Below are 17,688 nucleotides of genomic sequence, written 5' to 3' on the forward strand. Positions count from 1 at the left end.
TATGGCTACCATGACAATTTAGAGTCCTAAATGAGGCCCAGAAACCTCACTGACACTCTAAAATGTAGCATGGTGTGCTCCATATGCAAGGCAAGTAAATTAAAAATTTGACGAGAATGATTAAAATGAAACACACACACTTGTCCACAGAAAACTGGAACCCATCTTTGCAGCCCACTCCTCTAACCACTGGACTGTAAGTTGCAACTGGCAGCTTGCTGTTGCAACACTGTAGGAGGAAAAGAAAACAGCAAAATTGTCCACAAATAAGGAGTACAGTGCAGGACTCCTTACCTTAAACATTATACTGTTTATGGCTACGGCAAAGAGGGTAACACACAAAACATGCCCTGAGGGACACCAGTTGCCTGCTCAAATCAATCTGACAGTGTGTCAGCAAGTCAGGTCCAAAAAGACTGCTTAGACAGGAAAGACTGTATAAAAGATGGGGAGGTGGCCATGAAAGCCCTACTGATGCAGTTGTGTGAGAATACAGTGTCTCAAAGCAGTATCACACACCTTACTGATATCAAAGAATATGGCAATACAGTGATGCTTATGTAGGAAAGCCTGCTGAATAGCCATCTCTAGTAGCGTCAGATTGTCGACAGTGGACTGAAATCTCTGTACTTCACACTGAGAGTGGCTAACAAGTTGCCTGGTCTCTAACAACCAGACTAGACAACAGTTAACCATTCACTCCATGGTCTTTCCTAAGGAGATACTCTAATAAGTAGTGGGACGTGTGCAGTTTTTTCCTGGTTTGAGGAGAGGTATCAGAATTGTCCCCCCTTCCACGAGTTGGGAAAGTTGCCTGTCCACCATATGTGATTAAAACATGCTAGGAGGATTTCCTTTGTCCTGCTGGCAGATGTTGAAGCATGCAGTACCAGATTTGGTTGTGACTGGGTGCAGTGTCTCAAGTATCAGTCAGTACTGATTCTAACTCCTACATGGAGAAAAAGGCATGTTGTAGGCCTCAGAACTGTTGGATCTGGAATCCAATTTACACCTCTCTACAGTCACGTGGTTGAGACAAAATGCTGGATCCTGGCTTACATTGGCAGTGGTTTTTGCAAAATGCTTGGCCAGCATCTGAGCGATGTTTCCAGATATTGTTTGGAGACACCCCTCTTTCAGCACTGCTGTGATTGGTAAATGACTGTGTTCACACAAAATCGTCCAGATGGCTTCACATACTTCTGTAGAGGAAGTGAAACAATTGATGGAATTCAGGAACGCTTGCCATGACTGTTTCTTACTCTTCCTAATGGCTGGAATGAATGTTGTCAGTGACCTCCCACTGAACAGAGTCTGCAATGACGGGAGAGGAGAGGTCAGTGGCTGAGAATGACCCGGTAGCAGTACAGAAATGATGGTGAGCACCTATGTTGAGGATGCACAGCTCATGAGACATTATGAGGCTCTCCGAAACCTGACCCCGAGGGCAAGTAGAGGTGAAGCCCCACAACACATGATGGGCACTGAAGTCTCCCAGGTGGAGAAATGGTTGTTCCAAAAGAGCTGTGAATGCCTCAGAGTGTACATCTAGTGGAAGTAAATACAGCAAGCAAACAGTAATCCTCTGACAGGCACAAATTTTAACTGCAACTGCTTGTAGGTACGTAGCCAGGGGGAGAGCAGAGGAGCAGTGTGCATTATTGACAATCACTGCAACCCCTCCCTTGGCTCTTTCCCTCAATAGATCATCCTTGTGGTATAGCGCATAACCCTGTAGCACAGAGTCATCTGTAATGTGTTTCTTGTGAACACAAGCACAAGGTGCACTGTGTGCTAGGAGTTTCAGTTCCTCCACATGAGTCCTGATCCCACTGATTTTCCATTGCAGTATGGAAGGCATTTTAACAATGGAGGTTCACTCTGTCTTTCCCCTTCTCATTCCACCATAGTGGTGATATGGCAGGGAGGGGGGGAATCACTTGAGGACTCAATGGTACCCTCAGGCAAACTTTGATGTCCTTACCAGTGATGGTATGATCTTCCTCAGATTCATCAGACAACAGCAAGGTCGCATGGTCTGACAGCTTCGGAGCGACCACTTCAGCCATTTGGCCTTCGTTCCCAGCTGAATCTCTTCCAATGTCAGCTGTTAAGGTTTGCTGACTATGCAGACATTATGTTCAGGAACATTCAATGCTTCAGCGATAGGGACCACCAGCGCAGACTGGCAGCAACATTTACAGTTACGAGTAGATGTGCACTGCTCAACAATCATAGTCTGGGTGCCAACACTGACCTGTACGGGCTGCACCAACACCGAGATGAAAGACTTGATGAAAATTGGTGGCTGAGTGGTCATAAATGCGTTCTTTGCATCAGAGTATGAGATACATTGGGTGACTTTTATTTCCTGAATCTTCTTTTCTTCAGCATAGACAGGACAATCCCTGCTCCCAACAGGATGGGTCTGGGAACAATTAACACACCTAGGTGGTGCAGTGCACTGGAAACCCTGTTCGTGTGCTGGGCTGCCACATCAGCCACATGTAGCCTGACCATTACAACCAATAGTGGTGTGACCGAAGCATTGGCACTTCAAGTAGCACATTGGATTTGGGGCATATGATCATACTTTGAGGCAGAGAAATCCTGCTCCAATACAGTCTGGCAACTTTGAAAGATTGACTGTCAGAATAAATGATGCTGACTGATGGAGTTCAGGGAGTCTTACCAAGAGCTTACTCTCCCAAATTACTTTCTTTGTCTTTGGTTGTGCCATTCGAAAGGGTGCAAGATTCGCATCCATAGGACACAGACTGAATCTGCACATAGCTTCTCTCCTGTCCTTGATGCAGAACAACAATCATTCCATCAAGGGACACATTGTCTCCTAGACATCCCCACTAACTTTGGGATGGATGCACCAGTGGCATGGTTCACAGCTGTAATGCGATCCACCCAGTCCTGGACACCATTGCATTACTCAAAAACAACTAACTGCCTGTAAAGCATCCAGTTGGCCTTTCTGAAGAACTGGGTCGGCAGCTTCCTTCCGGCATCTGCTCCATTGGGCAGATGAATCCAGACAGGGTGTGGCCATGAAGGTTGTCGTCCACTCCCCAATGAGCAGTGTCTGCAAGGACAGGCAAGCAGGAGGAGAGGTCTATGGCTGTAGATGAACCTTTAGTGGTCTTAAAATGTATACCTTGACACCTATTCATCAATGTAATACCTGCACTGCATGTTAGATCCTCAAGTATCTGACTCTTGAGGCAAGTGGTGTTAGAACCACATAGTGCACTGAGTGTTTTAAAATACCCTATAAGGAGAAGGGACAGACTAGTTCATTAAGATGATATGTGTGGATCTCACTGTCAATGGGCTCATGGAGTAGCAGGTACACAGAACACACCATGAGTGCAACATGGGCCAGTATCCAAACAGCAACCACTTGTAGTGTTGTGGTTAAGGGCACAGCTGAGGAGTGGAAAGTGACCTTGACAAATACTGCTACGCCATCTTTTGCCCTGTCACCAGTAAGCTCATCTTTCCTGCATGGGTGATGGCATACAAGTACAGGTACGTTGTAGCATCCAAGTACAGGTACGTCAATCTGCTTAAAATGAGGAGTCTGAAGATGAGGCATCAAAATACACAATGTCCTCATCATGAGTCAGACACATGAGAATGATGTTTGATGATGCCAGGGACAGCTTTTGACCTGAATGCTGAGATCTTTTCCCTCAAGGGCGAGGGGTAAAGAGGGTATTGAGAGGCACTCTGCTTTGAGGAAAGTGGGAATTCTGAGGCATTTTCCTTTGGGATGCCTTCCTGATGCTCAATGCGAGAACATCGCTGGTCTCTTCTGTCGTAGCTGCCTATTTCTTGAATTTTGAGTTCCTCAGCAAAGAACACGGCAGTTTTGGCTCCAGACTGGGTTGCTCTCAGAGCAGTTAAAACAGACAGCTGGAGACGGATAGTGAGTCCCAGCTTCATGGCCTTCCTCTCCACACTGCCACAGGTCACTTCACCAGTCTCAGTTTCTTCATTATTCCTATGTCCTTTGCTCCACGTCCATTATTCTCTTTAATACCCACTCTTGTTTCAGCTCTGTTACATCTGTTTCCCTAATGTCATGGTGTGTGACTACATCCATGCTAGAGTTAACTGAGTTATGCAACTCAACAATTATGTCACAATCAGCAAATTTTTATGACTTCCTAAGTAGTTCCACCTGCCTTGCACTGTTAGTTTACACCAGTAAATAACTATTTCACAATCACTTGATAGACTTTAAGGTGCCAACACACCCTTCTAAGCCTTTATGAATATAGACGGGTTTTTCAAGCATCCCCTTCTTCCTCTTGATCACTTAAAAAACATTATGATTATGATTGCTTCAGCCCCATTACCAAACACATGTTGACTATCAGAAGGACTAGCCTCCCTCATTCGTTTGAATGAATAGGTGTGAGTACTCCCAACTGGTACAGCCATCATGCTGGGAGGAGGAGAAGATCTCAAGGATTCCATCTTGGTTTCATGAGCAGCTAGGGAAGTAAGGGTCTACTCAGAGAGACCCACTTGCCTCAGTAAGCCTTACACCATTGAGGTGTTGCACTTTCCCCAAATGTTGCCCACTAAATGACTGTTCAACCTCAACAGTGATGTGTATCATCAGTGAACAACATATCTCGAGACAGAGAGCTTTGTCCCATTCTCACAATCCCTGGGTTCACAAAACTTGTACCCAGCAAACAAATGCTGATCTCCTGAGGGTCTGATGGAGCCAGCAACAGAGATTAGCTTCTTGGTGAAGAGGTCCACTTAGAAGTCCACAAGCCCCAGAGTATTGGGTGTTATCTAGAAGTCAATATACACAGCTCCCATGATTCCTCCTGAAGGCAACAACGACTCTGGTAAACTATGATCAGTACCACATCCACCTCTCATGGCAGCTTCGAGAACACTGAGGTGGCCAGGTCTTCACCTCCTTCCTCAAGCCTACTGCCTTTAGCACATGTGGACTAGACCTACGGGGGTGAAGGTGGATCCCCAGCATAGACTGATAACGTTGTCCAAAGCTGAGAAACGGAGCACAAGCAGGAAGCCCTGTTAGATGCTCCAAAAATGGCAGTGTCAACAGGTTGTATAGGTTGTGTTATGCTGTCCTCTGGTGGAAACACACTGTCCTCTGCCCCAAATGGTTGTAAATTCCTTCAGATGTTCAGAGATGATGCTCCACTGTGATGTCAAAGTCTTGCTGTGCCTACTGTGTTCCTCCTTTGTCTCTTCATCCCTTAAAGTCTCCTATTAGGAAACAAGAGCAGGAGGTGGTGATCTATGAAGCTTTGCAAAGGAGCAGCTACACTTCAGGTATTGCACATGCCCTGTCTCTCTGTCTGGATGCCAGGTTGGCCACCACAGGATGGGTATGGTGGCAGATGATCTCCAGTCCACTCTTGGTGAGAAGCACAGGCACTCATCACATCTGTGCAAGTGATCTCACCAGTTGCAAAAGTGAGTCGGTTGGCCAACCAGGATTTGAGATAATTAGGGTGGCACCTCAACAGATGAACCACTTAATGGGCTTTCTTGCTGATTTTTCTCAACCATAAGAGGATAATACGAGGGATGGTAATCCCCCTAAGACCTGGAACAGTCTTCCATTTGATGTTAAGAAATGCAGAACTTATCAGTGGGGCATGTGAAGGCGGGAAGACCACCAGAGAGTGAAGAGGCTAAATAGGCTAGGTCCTGTATTGCACATTACTCTGCAAGTAAACATGACATTACCAATGTGCTATTATGTGACGCATACACAGAATCGTAGTTGATGTCTATTAGATTCTATACAGAATTTGAGGTTTAATTAGACCCTCTTTTGACCATAATACACCATAGATCGCTCAAACAAACTATTATGATAAGTAGCTTTTTTAGAACAAGGATAGGAGAAATGATCCACAAAATTACCATCCAGTATCACTGGTGTCAATACTTTTCCCATGTGACAACCTGAAATCCATAGATCAAGGAGATTAACTGAGTGTAATATTTCCTGATCTTCAAAAAGCACTTGTCTCACTACAACATTTGTTAAGTAAAGTATGAGCGAATGGGGAATCAAATAAATTTCATGACTTGGTTATTGATTGAGGACTTCTTGGTAGGAAGTGTCTAGCGTGTTATCTACATGTTCATTTAATAGATACAGATGTAACTTCTGGTGTTTTGCAGATGATCATTTATCTACAGTGAAGTACTGTCTGGAAGAAGCAGTGCAAGTATTTGTTCTGATCTGGATAAGATTTCAAGGTTGTGCAAAGACTGCTCCTTGCTTTACACGAGCCAACACGAGCCAACAGCTGAAAAAAAAAAAAAAAAAAAAAAAAAAAAAACAACACCCTTCTCACAATAACTTATACTTTAATTTCATCTCACAGAATGTACAAAATATAAAAGCCACGTCATTGTTATTACACCAACTAAATAAATTTTAATTTGTTACAATTGTTCAGACTTCATCAGGACCCATATGGGGGTAATCAGGTGTGGGTGTACGAACATCAGCAGGCTTATTGTCTGATAAGGAAGCAGCACTTTCTACAGAAAGTGTTTCCAACATTTTGCTTGCAACCTCAAGCATCTGTAAACAAAGAAGAATAATGAATTTCTTATCTCTCAGTCTTATCTAGGATTTAATCTATCCTTACACTACCATGCAGTAATCAAACATTATTCCAGCCTTTACACTGCTCATGTATGAATCAGTGCAACTTACATACAAACTTTCCTAGTTAATGTTCCCAAAGTCCCTCTTTTTCTCTGTTTCAGGACACACAAATGAAGAAAGATATAACTGTATAAGCTTCCACAGCCAGAATCAGTTAACATAAGCCTTTGGGCTATGGAATCGCCTTTTATTGTAAATAACTATCACCAACGTTTTGGTCATTTCTGGGTCAGCCAGTGTATTCTTGTTGTACAGCACCTTATATTTTGGCAAAAATGGTGTGCTGAACTTAAAATAAGGTCACAGTCCTAAAAAAACTAAGGTATTACATGATAGGTTGTGGTAGAAGAAGTTCCTATTCTATTGTTCTTCACAAAGTGCACTATGATTGTTAGACACTGACAACTGGCATATGGACTCTCATTTTCCTCATGCTGGACAAAGGCCATGCAGTGGCAGTTAAGTGCTCATAACGATCTGTCTCGAGTTGTTAGTGCAGCCAGCTGAACTCTGATGTCTGACAGCTAGGATGGTGCATGTCTGAGTACATCCTCTCTGTTCATGTTGTTAGGGTGTTTTAATATCTCATTGGCCTCTCTGATCCTGTGTTTCACCGTCCCAGAATGCAGCTTTCATTGAATTTTATTTTCGTGCCACAGTCTTCATGGCGTTTGCTCACTGCAGATTTGTTGTGCTGCCCCAGTTGAATGTACTGCTCATGCTCCTATATGTGTATTGCTACAGATCTGAAAGTTTTGTCGATGTAGATTTCACCACACTCATAGTCTACATTGTGCAAGACCTGCAACCTGCAGACTCTTTACCTCGTCCTTGTTCGAGCCTAATACATTCTGAATCTTGCAGGTGTTGTAGAGGATGGCCTGGACACCAACCCATGCAGATGTTTACCAATTCTGTTGATGACATTCTTCACATATGGTAAGTGTGCTGCTAGCTTTAGTTGGTTGATGTCCAGTCTTTTGTGCATTCTTTTGTTTGGACCAGTCTACATCAGTAAAACCAGCAAGCCTGCAGCAGCAAACATACAGAAGTATGAGTGGTACATTCAACTTTGGCAGCACAACAAATATGCAGTGGCCAAACAGTAGAAGACTGACGCAAGAAAATAAAATTCTTGAAACCTGTGTACTTATCACACACCCAGGGAGTGTGAAATATAGGATATGAGAGGCCATTGAGATATTAAAACACCCCAGCATGAATAGAGAGGATAGACTCAAGCTTGCACCATCCTGACTGCCAGCAATCTGAGCCTAACAGGGTACACTAACAACAAGAGATGTTTCCCGCCACTAGCAACCAATAATATCTTTAGTTTTTAGAACTATGACACAATGTCATGCAAAGCAGAGCAATCTACACAAATATACGTGACTTTACCATAAAAAGTACACCAGTAGACCCAAGAGGAGGCCACTGCAGCCATAGCTGAAACACAGGTGACGGTTATTTATAATACGGCGGAGTACCATACCCAGAAGGCTTTATGACACAGTCCCATATGCAGAAGACTTTATGTTAAATGAAGATACAGTTTAATGGGAAACAAATGGAAGGGCTTTCATGATGCACAGAAGAAATGCCTCCCCCAGTGTCAAAAACAGAACATCGGAGCTTTTAAAGCATCACAGTTGAATTTTCCATCTACAAGAATTTGTCTACAATGCATGGATACACCAAACACACTTTATTATCTGAGCCATTTAATTTTTGGCAACATCAAACATCACAACAGATACATACCAACTCTCTCTCTCTCTCTCTCTCTCTCTCTCTTCTCTCTCTTCTCTCTCTCTCTCTCCCTCCCCCCCTCCCCGTCCCTGTCATTGACTGAGACCTACCACAAAACTAACAACCACCTGTCACTTATTAAAGGTTTCAATTGTTTTGTTGGAACAGAAAAATTAACACCTGTGTCCTTTAACATGTTTTATACGACCACTACTTTCAACACTTATCTCCTCTCAATCAACAGCACCTTCACATAATTTGTTGAACCACTTAATTCTTCTTCTCTCTCTCTCTCTTTTTTTTACAAACAACAGCTACCTGGTCTTTCACTCAGTCTCGTATTATCTTACTCTACTATGATTAACACCTAAAATGCTTTACATTTGTGCATATAAAAACAAAGCAGTAAAAGACAGCACACACACAACTTTTACACTAAAATATATTACATATCACACCACCACCACCACCACCACCACCAACAACAACAACAAACTGTGGCTATGCACACATGTGCACACTCGCACACTCACTCACTCACTCTTTGTACAGAAGCTTGGAAGACACAGGAGTGTCTCGGAAATTAAAATCTCATTCACTAAGGCAACCTGAAATATTTAGCAATGAATTAACTTTTAATATTCATAGCAACTCCCAACACACAAAGTTAATACAGAGAATGCTGACTGAATACAAGCATTATAGTATCGTAGAAGGAGAACAAGAGATGAATACACTAAGATTCAGAAGGATGTAGGTTGCAGTAGTTATTTGGTGATGAAGAGGCTTGCACAGGATAGAGTAGCATGGAGAGCTGTATCATACCAGTCATTGGACTTAAGACCACAATAACAACAATACAAGTATTATCCAGACAGTAAGTTCCCATACCACATGAGTGAAGATGTAACATGTGGCTTTTGAGTGGATATTTTGTGTTTGCAGTATTGCCACTATTCTGGGTGAATGGCATTCAGTGTTAGTACATGACAACATTTTTGAGCTCACATAATATAATGGTTATCTGTACTAGGTACATATACAGTTTCATAGCCAAAGCAGTTTAAGTCATCAACATGTCCATTACAATGAACACAATGGCCAGTCATCCTCCTTCTTTCTTCTGAATTCGGCCAACTGTGGACCTCATGGTAGGCTTCTTGGCTACTCTTATCCTATCTTCCTGGAACCTATTCAGTCTCTCACTTCTTCGCTTTTTCTCCTTCTTAAAAATGTAATGTGTGGACCTCTTTTTTTAATGGTTTCTCTTCAAATGATTTCCCCCCTGCATTTTGCTCCTGAATCCTTCTTAGTTTCAATCAGTTCTAGTATAATGACACTTTCTTGTGGATCTCTTTACACCTCTCCCACCCACTTTGAAGCAGTGGCGGTTCATGCAAAATTTTACCAATGTGCTACAATACTACAAAAATAAACAGACTGTGTTGCACTATGTCATGACTTAAAATTGTTGCAATATTAGTTTTACATAATGCAATAGATCAAGTATGTTGCTATGATTTCTATTATTTATTATTATTAGTATTATTAATGCTTTAATATGTCATAGATCTTTCACTTCCCCAATACTACACATATCAGTGTTACCGAAAATAAACAAAGAAAGCAAAAAAGTGTATTGCGAACATCAAACCCAGATATACAACTCTTTCCATAGACTTAAATACTAAATTTCCTCATATATTTGCTCTTTTTTACCACTCCCTATAATAGCCTTTTGACTTATAAGGGTAGTAATTGTAGCTAAGTTGACCATATTTATTTTGCATATATAAATTGAACCATTTAAATATATTTAAATCTTATAATAATCATTTAACACCACAAGAAATTAAAAAAGTACATGATGGTAGCACTGGGAATCGAACCTAACCCAGCAAACTGCCAGTTGGTGCCCTTAGCCACTGGGCTACAGTACCAATATGTCAGCTGCTCCTCTAAAATTGCTTGTACTCTATACTTTCACAATAATTTTCATGTATTTTCAACAAACAATATTGACCTGTTTCTGCGGGCAACATAGCACCCTCAGTGCCAGCAGGGATGATATAAGATCAGAGCATGTGTTATTGAAAACAGACATCTGCATCCCTTCTCTGACTTTATCATAGTGTGGCTGACCATCATTTCAGTACTTGATATTGGTTATACTGGTACTGGTCATCATGGAGGCAGCACCACAAATCATGGTTTTGTCCATTTTATTTGTATACCAACATGCATTGGAAGAGAAATGGCATAATTTTAGTGGGATTTCCAGCTCACATTCGAAACGAATTGGCATAATTTTAGCATGATTTACAGCTTACACTTGAAGAGAAATGACACAATTTTAGTGTGAAATTATAGTGTGATGTAGCACATGATCACCAGCTGCCACTACTTAAAAGTGAACTTTTAAATGTGTGATATGACAAGGTCTGTTTTAAAAAGTTGGTTTTTGTCCATTCTAGCTAGGGGCTAATGAAATTTCAACTGTTGTTTACACATTTAGTCCACAATCCTTTTGATGTTCTTATGGATCTCTTCATTTTTTCCTATTCTTTGAAGTTCCACCAGTAGTCTTTTGGGGTCCTGGAATTTTCCTCAGACTCTTCCTTTCCTTCTTTTCAAGTACTTCCATGACTGATCCTTATTCTAAATAAACAGACACCGTTGGGTGGCTTGCGGAGTATAAATGTAGATGTAGATGTAGATGAAATGCCTTCTGAATTTATAATTGGATTACAGTGCCTGATTTTGGTCTTTAGGATATTGTTCATTTGTTGTACTTGTTCTGTGTTAGTGTCACGCAATGTCTAATTTTCTGGCTCTTACTTTGTCTTCTATCCAGTCCACTGGGCTGGATTCATTCTCTGAGGTATTTAAATTAATCTGTCTTTTAATCTTCCCATATTTTACCTCCAAGTATTTCTATCCTTGCTGTCTATGTTCCATACAATTCCACCTTTTCACATGAGATTCTTAGACCTATTTTTCCAGTGATTTCATGCAAGATTTCCAGTTTCCATCTAAAAGGACCAGGTCACTGCTAAAAGAGCTAAATACCTGATTTCAAAGTTGTTTCCTTTCTTCCCAAGGTGTATTTCACTCACTCCTCCCAACTTAAGAGTTCTTCCCAGATTTTCATTATTTTCTTCAGGATGATACTGAAGAGAATTGGGGGTTAATATTTCTCTTTCCTGACCCCTGTCTTTATTTCAAAGGTTCTGAGATTTCTCGAAAAATACTTAACTTTTGGGAAGGTGTCTTTCAGGGTTTGTATTACAGTTTCCATCATTATCCAAAAGTCAAAATTCCTCTGAAACCCTAAAAAAGTTTGACCATCAACTGAGTCATACAATCTTTTGAAATCAAAAATTACTATTGTATTCTTCCTTCTTATTGCTCAATTCTCATAATGGACTTGAAGTTGAATATCTGTTCCACCCAGGACCTGCCTTTTTGGAAACCAACATTTCCAGTCTTCTAGTATCTTTTCAGTTTTCCATGTTTCTTCTATAAGGCGATGTATTCCATCTGCAGTGACATCCTCTCCAATTTTCCACATTTTTGCCGCAATGCTGTCTTCACCTTGTGCTTTATTATTTTTGAGTTCCATGATTACATGCTTAATTTTACCAAGGTTTGGAGTCTAAATTACAGTGGATTTGTTTCTGAGAATCCCATCTTTACAGAGGCTCTTCACAGTTTGACAGCATTATGAAACAGTCAAGAGCTGACTGTTCTCTTTGTCATTTTAACATGCTAACACTCATTTGCCTAAATCACAGACATGGTGGCTGGTTTCTTTGTAGTGTCTCTCTGGAGGTTGTGTAAAAGTCACTCGCATTCTTCTTTTTGAACTCTTCCTCCACCTTTTACACATTACTCTTTTAAGGTTGAATAATAAGTACACAGTTTAATCCTCCACTCATTTTTGTTTTTCAAACTAACGTCTGAAAAGGACAGTTGTTCCAGGTAATAGAACATTGTAGATGAAGATACAGTTTCTTGCATATAGTGTTGTGTATTAAACTTGATTCTTAACCCGAGATACCGTTAAACAGAGTACTCTTCATTTATGTCATGCAACAGACGTGTTTTTCAACATTGTAAATTAAACTCTAGGCAATGGACAGTATTACACACAGTCATTAGAATAAATAATCTTACATTATTACAGGGTATATGGCTACAATGCCAAGGTCTGTGAGGTCGTGAAATTGGTTGAAAGCTACCTAACACAGTACTAGTAACTTATGTTGAGAAACAAAAATGTTTTACACTGTAAATAACATTGTTATGCAATGGGCAATACTGAATATAGTCCACTATTCAAATATAAAGTATTACAATCTATATTGTTGAAGATTGTGTGGTGAGGAGTAGGAAATTCTGTTATGTTTTAATTTTGTGTAGCAGTATGTGTCATTGTGGCGGTTTGTGAGTATATAGCTTTTTGATAGCAACACATGAAGCTTGAAAGTGGCAATGTAGTCAATTGAAATTGAGCATTCAGAATCAGCTGGGGATTTTAAGCTAAATGTTTGTTTATCTCAAGTGCTTCTAATAGTCTTACTTTTCTTCCTCTGTTGCCTACATGTAGCAGTACACTGTGGATTTGGTATTTGTATCCTTCCTTCAGCACATGTTCGGCACAGGTGGAGTCTGACTTATGCAATCTCCAGCTGTGTTTGTGTACCATCAGCCTAGTTGTTATGGTCCTCGGGGGTGGGGGACGAAGGCTGGAGAACATTTAACCTGTAATATTGTGTAGTTTAGCTAATTATAGTGCTTAACATTGTCCATTGTACATTGTCTATTGTGTAAAGTGTAATTTCAACACAAAGAAACAAGTTTGATGTACCACACTATATGCAAGTGATTGTATCTTCATCTAAAATGTTCAGTTATCGAACTACTGTCACTTTCAGGAGCTAGTCAATTGTTTCCTGAAGATGGCCTAATAAGCCAAAATCTAGTTCAAGATAAACAAAAATCAGTAGATCAAAAACAGTGTACTTGATATTAAACCTTAAATATGGAAATGTTCTACCAAGATATAATGGAAGAATCCATAAATAGCATTTTACTTTTGTCATTTTCCTATTCTCTGCTCTAATGATCTTGGTTGTTTCTTCTCTTTCATTCTTGAAGTCTTTCCAGTTTTCCTCAGTCATCTTCAAGTTCCACCTATTTCAGGGTATTTTTCCTTCAAGTGTTTTGTCAGATTTCTCATTCTATCATCTTTGCTTCTGTTTTTGTGAAGAGCCTACAAACTATTGGATGCTTACATTAAGGCTTCTTTGATTTCTTCACAGCTGTTCATCTCCATATTAGACAGGTTTTCATGGTTCCCATCTTCTCTTGCTTCAGTTATTGATTTTAGATTTGGTCTTTCACATTGGTCTGTTTGGCTGAAATATTACTTCAATCTCTGGGAGGTTGTGGTTAGAGTCAATGTTGCACTCTTACTTACTTTTGAAATTTAGTATTTCTTTTCGCTATTGTGCTATTAATGTAACACGGTCAATCTGTAACTCTCTTAGCACTGTGTTCCACATTTTCTTTTTCCTTCGGAGGGCTTTGAAGTATGTTCAGCTGCAGGTTGGATCATCTACAGAATGCGGCAAGTCTTTCCCCATCATCATTGGTTCTTACATGTCCTCGGTAGTCTCCCACTATTGTTCTACTTTTATTTTCTCAAATCACTTGGGCAATGAGTTCACTGAGCAACATTTTAACATGGTGAGGAATTTTGGATGCTGCATCGTCAAGTTTCCCAAAAGTTGTCCATTTATTTTCTGGGTTTCTCTGGTAACTTGAGCTGTCGAATTTTTGTTGGGTGCCTGAACACCGATGAAATGTTATATCTCTTCAGGAGCTGCCTAAAATTCGATAGCTCATGGGACCTGTGTAGGACGATCTAGGGCTTAGAACTCCTGTAGTGTACAAGATACCATGTCAGTATGGCTGTTACTACGTCGGCCAAACAGTATGCACTGTGGAGCAACGCCGGACAGAACATGAGAGGTGCTTACGCCTACGCTATCTAGAAAAATCAGCCATGGTAGAACATGCCTTAGAAAATGGACACCAAATTCTATTAGATGAAACATCTGTCATTATGAGGACGAAGGGATTTTGGGATAGTGTCATAAAAGAAGCTATTGAAATAAAAACGTCTGAAAACACCATCAACAAGGATGGTGGTTTGCAGCTCAGCACAGCCTGGGGCTTGGCCATCGTGAGGTTAAAACAGGTGCGACAGACACGGGATGAAAACATTTCTATATATGGTGAGGAAGAGAGCACTAGTGATGTCACAACCAGCAGTGCAGCTATATAACGACGCGGCCATGGCGACACAACAGTCAGTCTTACCACTTGACAATGACGGAGGAGAGCTCAGTCGAAAGCTCATGGGATTTTAACCACCTGACGTGCCTGGAAGCCCGAGAAAATTTTATTGGGCTGCAGTATGTCACCCTGCTTACCATCTTCTCCATACAACTTTTGACCAGGATGCCAAGTTTTTTAGAGATTCTGTATTCTGCCATGATCCCCCATAAAGTTTCTCTGTGCACTTAATCGTTGGCTTTCTAAAAAGTCTATAATGGGTAATAAATGTCCTTGTTGTATATCAATACTGTTTCATTGATGGTCCTGACACAGAATATGCTGTCTACTGTTGATCTATTTTTCAAAAACCATTCTGGTAGTCCCCTGTTATGTCATCAGTAAAAAAGGTGAGTCTTCACAATATAATACATGACAGTATTTTGTATGTTGTGACTAGCTATGAAATTCCCCCTCAGTTCTTCTGATTTCATTTATCTCTATATTTGTGTATATGGATGATAACCACTGATTCCCTCCATTCACCTGTTATTTTTTCATCTCATCTCATCTATTCCTCTTTGATGGTGATGTAAAACTGTTGATGGATTCTATTATATTCTTTTTGACTACAATGGCTTCATAGAGTCATCACATTTGAGCTATATTTATAACAGGTTTTCCGTTATAGATTCTGTACCTTTCTGATTCTATTGGATGTTCATTCAGGTATCTGATCTCTTGAAAAGTCAGTATGTAAACGTTTCCTTCTCTTTAAACAAGATATCTGTATGGTGCAAAAAGTAGCAATGAACCCTAAATAATGAAATATGTAAGATCACCGGATGAGTACTACAAGAAATCCATTAGATTTAGATTAAATGATAAATCACACAAATCCAAAGGGTGTCAATTTAACTAAATACTTAGGATTTACAATTACAAACATTTTAAATTGGAATATAACACAGATAACGTTATGGGGAAGGCAAACTGAAGACATTGTGTCTGATATGGAGAAGGTAAATACCAGTGGTTATAAACAAGCTGCACATATGAGTAGAGAGAATAAGGTGAGAGGAGGAGTTGCCATATATGTCAAAAGTTATCACTGTGTAGAAAGCTTAGATACTAAAAAGTTTTGTCTAAAGCAACATATAGGAGAATGTGCCTGTCAACTTAAACTGAAGGAGGGCTCTTTTACAATTGTAACACTATATAGGCCCCTTCAGGAAACTTTCATTTATTCCTGGAAAACTTGGATGCCTTGTTGTGCTATCTGTCAGATAGGGGAAAGCAAATTATTATTTGTGGGGTCTTCAATGTTGATTCACTGAAAGAGCGTAATAGGAAGAATGACCTGGAAGTCTTGCTCGGTTCTTTCAATTTGACATCTGTCATTAATTTTCCTACTCAGGTAGTAAAGGACAGCAGCATGTTGATAGATAACACTTTTATAGACCAAGATAGGTTTAAAAACACAAATTCTTGTCCTGTTGAGAATGGCCTATCTAATCATGATGCTCAGCTAGTTACAGTATATGACATAGCTCCATTCAGTAATTCAAAACTACCCTCCAAAGTTGTGCATTCAATTAATGACTCAACAACTAGAAATTTCAAAGACAATCTTCAGCAGTTAGACTGGGATGAGGTGTACAAGAAACCCGATGCTAATTTAAAATGTAACTTATTTCATGATACACTTGTAAGAGAATTTGAAAACTGTTTCCCCAAGAAAGTAGTTAAATTTAATAATAAGAAACCATGCAAAAAACCTTGGCTTACTAAAGAAATAAAAATATCTTGCAACCACAAAAGGGAACTGTATCTAACAACAAGGAAGGGTAATGACCCAGAAACAGCCAAATATTATAAAAACTACTGTGCTACATTAAGAAAGGTTATTAAAAAGTCCAGAAGCATGTGCATCACGTCTGAGATTAATACCTCTGATAACAAAATCAAAACAATTTGGAATATTATTACAAGGGAGACAGGGCAACCAAGAGTACAGGATGACGGCATCACCATCAAAGTGAATGGAAACTTGATAAACAACAAGCCAGAAGTCGAAAACATTTTGAATAATCATTTTTTAAATGTTGTAGAGAAAATAGGATCTAACTGTTCATTAGAAGAAGCAAGGCAGTTAATGGAAAAGGCCTTACCCACACCATTTGATACAACTGAAATTCCACCCACCTCTCCTTCTGAAATTAGGAAGATAATAAACTCTCTCAAGAATAAAAGCTCACAGGGAATTTATGGCATTTCCAGCAGGATAATAAAAGCTTGTTCCCAAGAAATAAGTGGGCTTGTTACCCACATATGTAGCTCTTTGAAGCAGGGTACTTTCCTAGATAGACTGAAGTATGCCATTGTTAAACCACTGCATAAAAAAGGGGATATGTCTGATGTCAACAACTACCGCCCAATCTCTCTTATGCCTTATCCAAAATTCTTGAAAAAGTAATTTATTGTAGAGTGGCTTCACACCTTTGTAAAAATAAAGTTTTAACAAAATGTCAGTTTGGTTTCCAGAAGGGTTTTTCAACAGAAAATGCTATATATACTTTCACTAATGAAACATTAATAGCTCTGAGTAACCGGAAGTCAACCGTTGGGATTTTTTGTGATCTATCACAGGCTTCTGATTGTGTAAATCATGGAATACTTCTAGATAAGCTCAAGTACTGTGGTATGAATGGGACAGTGCTCAAATGGTTTAAATCATATCTAACTGGAAGAGTGCAGAAAGTTGAAATAAACAGTTCACATAATATGCAAAAAACTGATTTCTCAAACTGGGGAACAATCAAGAATGGAGTGCCGCAAGGTTCGGTCTTGGGTCCTGTTCTTAATATATATTACTGACTTGCCATTCTATATTCACG

General features: G+C 40.0%; 1 protein-coding gene across 2 annotated transcripts in view; it reads right to left on the bottom strand.

Moving 5' to 3' along the window:
* Positions 1 to 6,374: 6,374 nt before the first annotated feature.
* Positions 6,375 to 17,688, bottom strand: part of LOC126191081 (Bardet-Biedl syndrome 4 protein) — a 117,677-nt gene continuing 106,363 nt past the window's right edge. For both annotated transcript variants that reach the window (XM_049931800.1, XM_049931801.1), the window contains one exon: positions 6,375 to 6,610. In XM_049931800.1, the coding sequence (XP_049787757.1) occupies positions 6,479 to 6,610 (132 nt within the window). In that variant the 3' untranslated portion in view covers positions 6,375 to 6,478. The remainder of the gene's footprint in view (positions 6,611 to 17,688) is intronic.

This window comes from Schistocerca cancellata, chromosome 6 (assembly GCF_023864275.1).
Source record: "Schistocerca cancellata isolate TAMUIC-IGC-003103 chromosome 6, iqSchCanc2.1, whole genome shotgun sequence".
NCBI classification, from domain to species: Eukaryota; Metazoa; Arthropoda; class Insecta; order Orthoptera; family Acrididae; genus Schistocerca; species Schistocerca cancellata.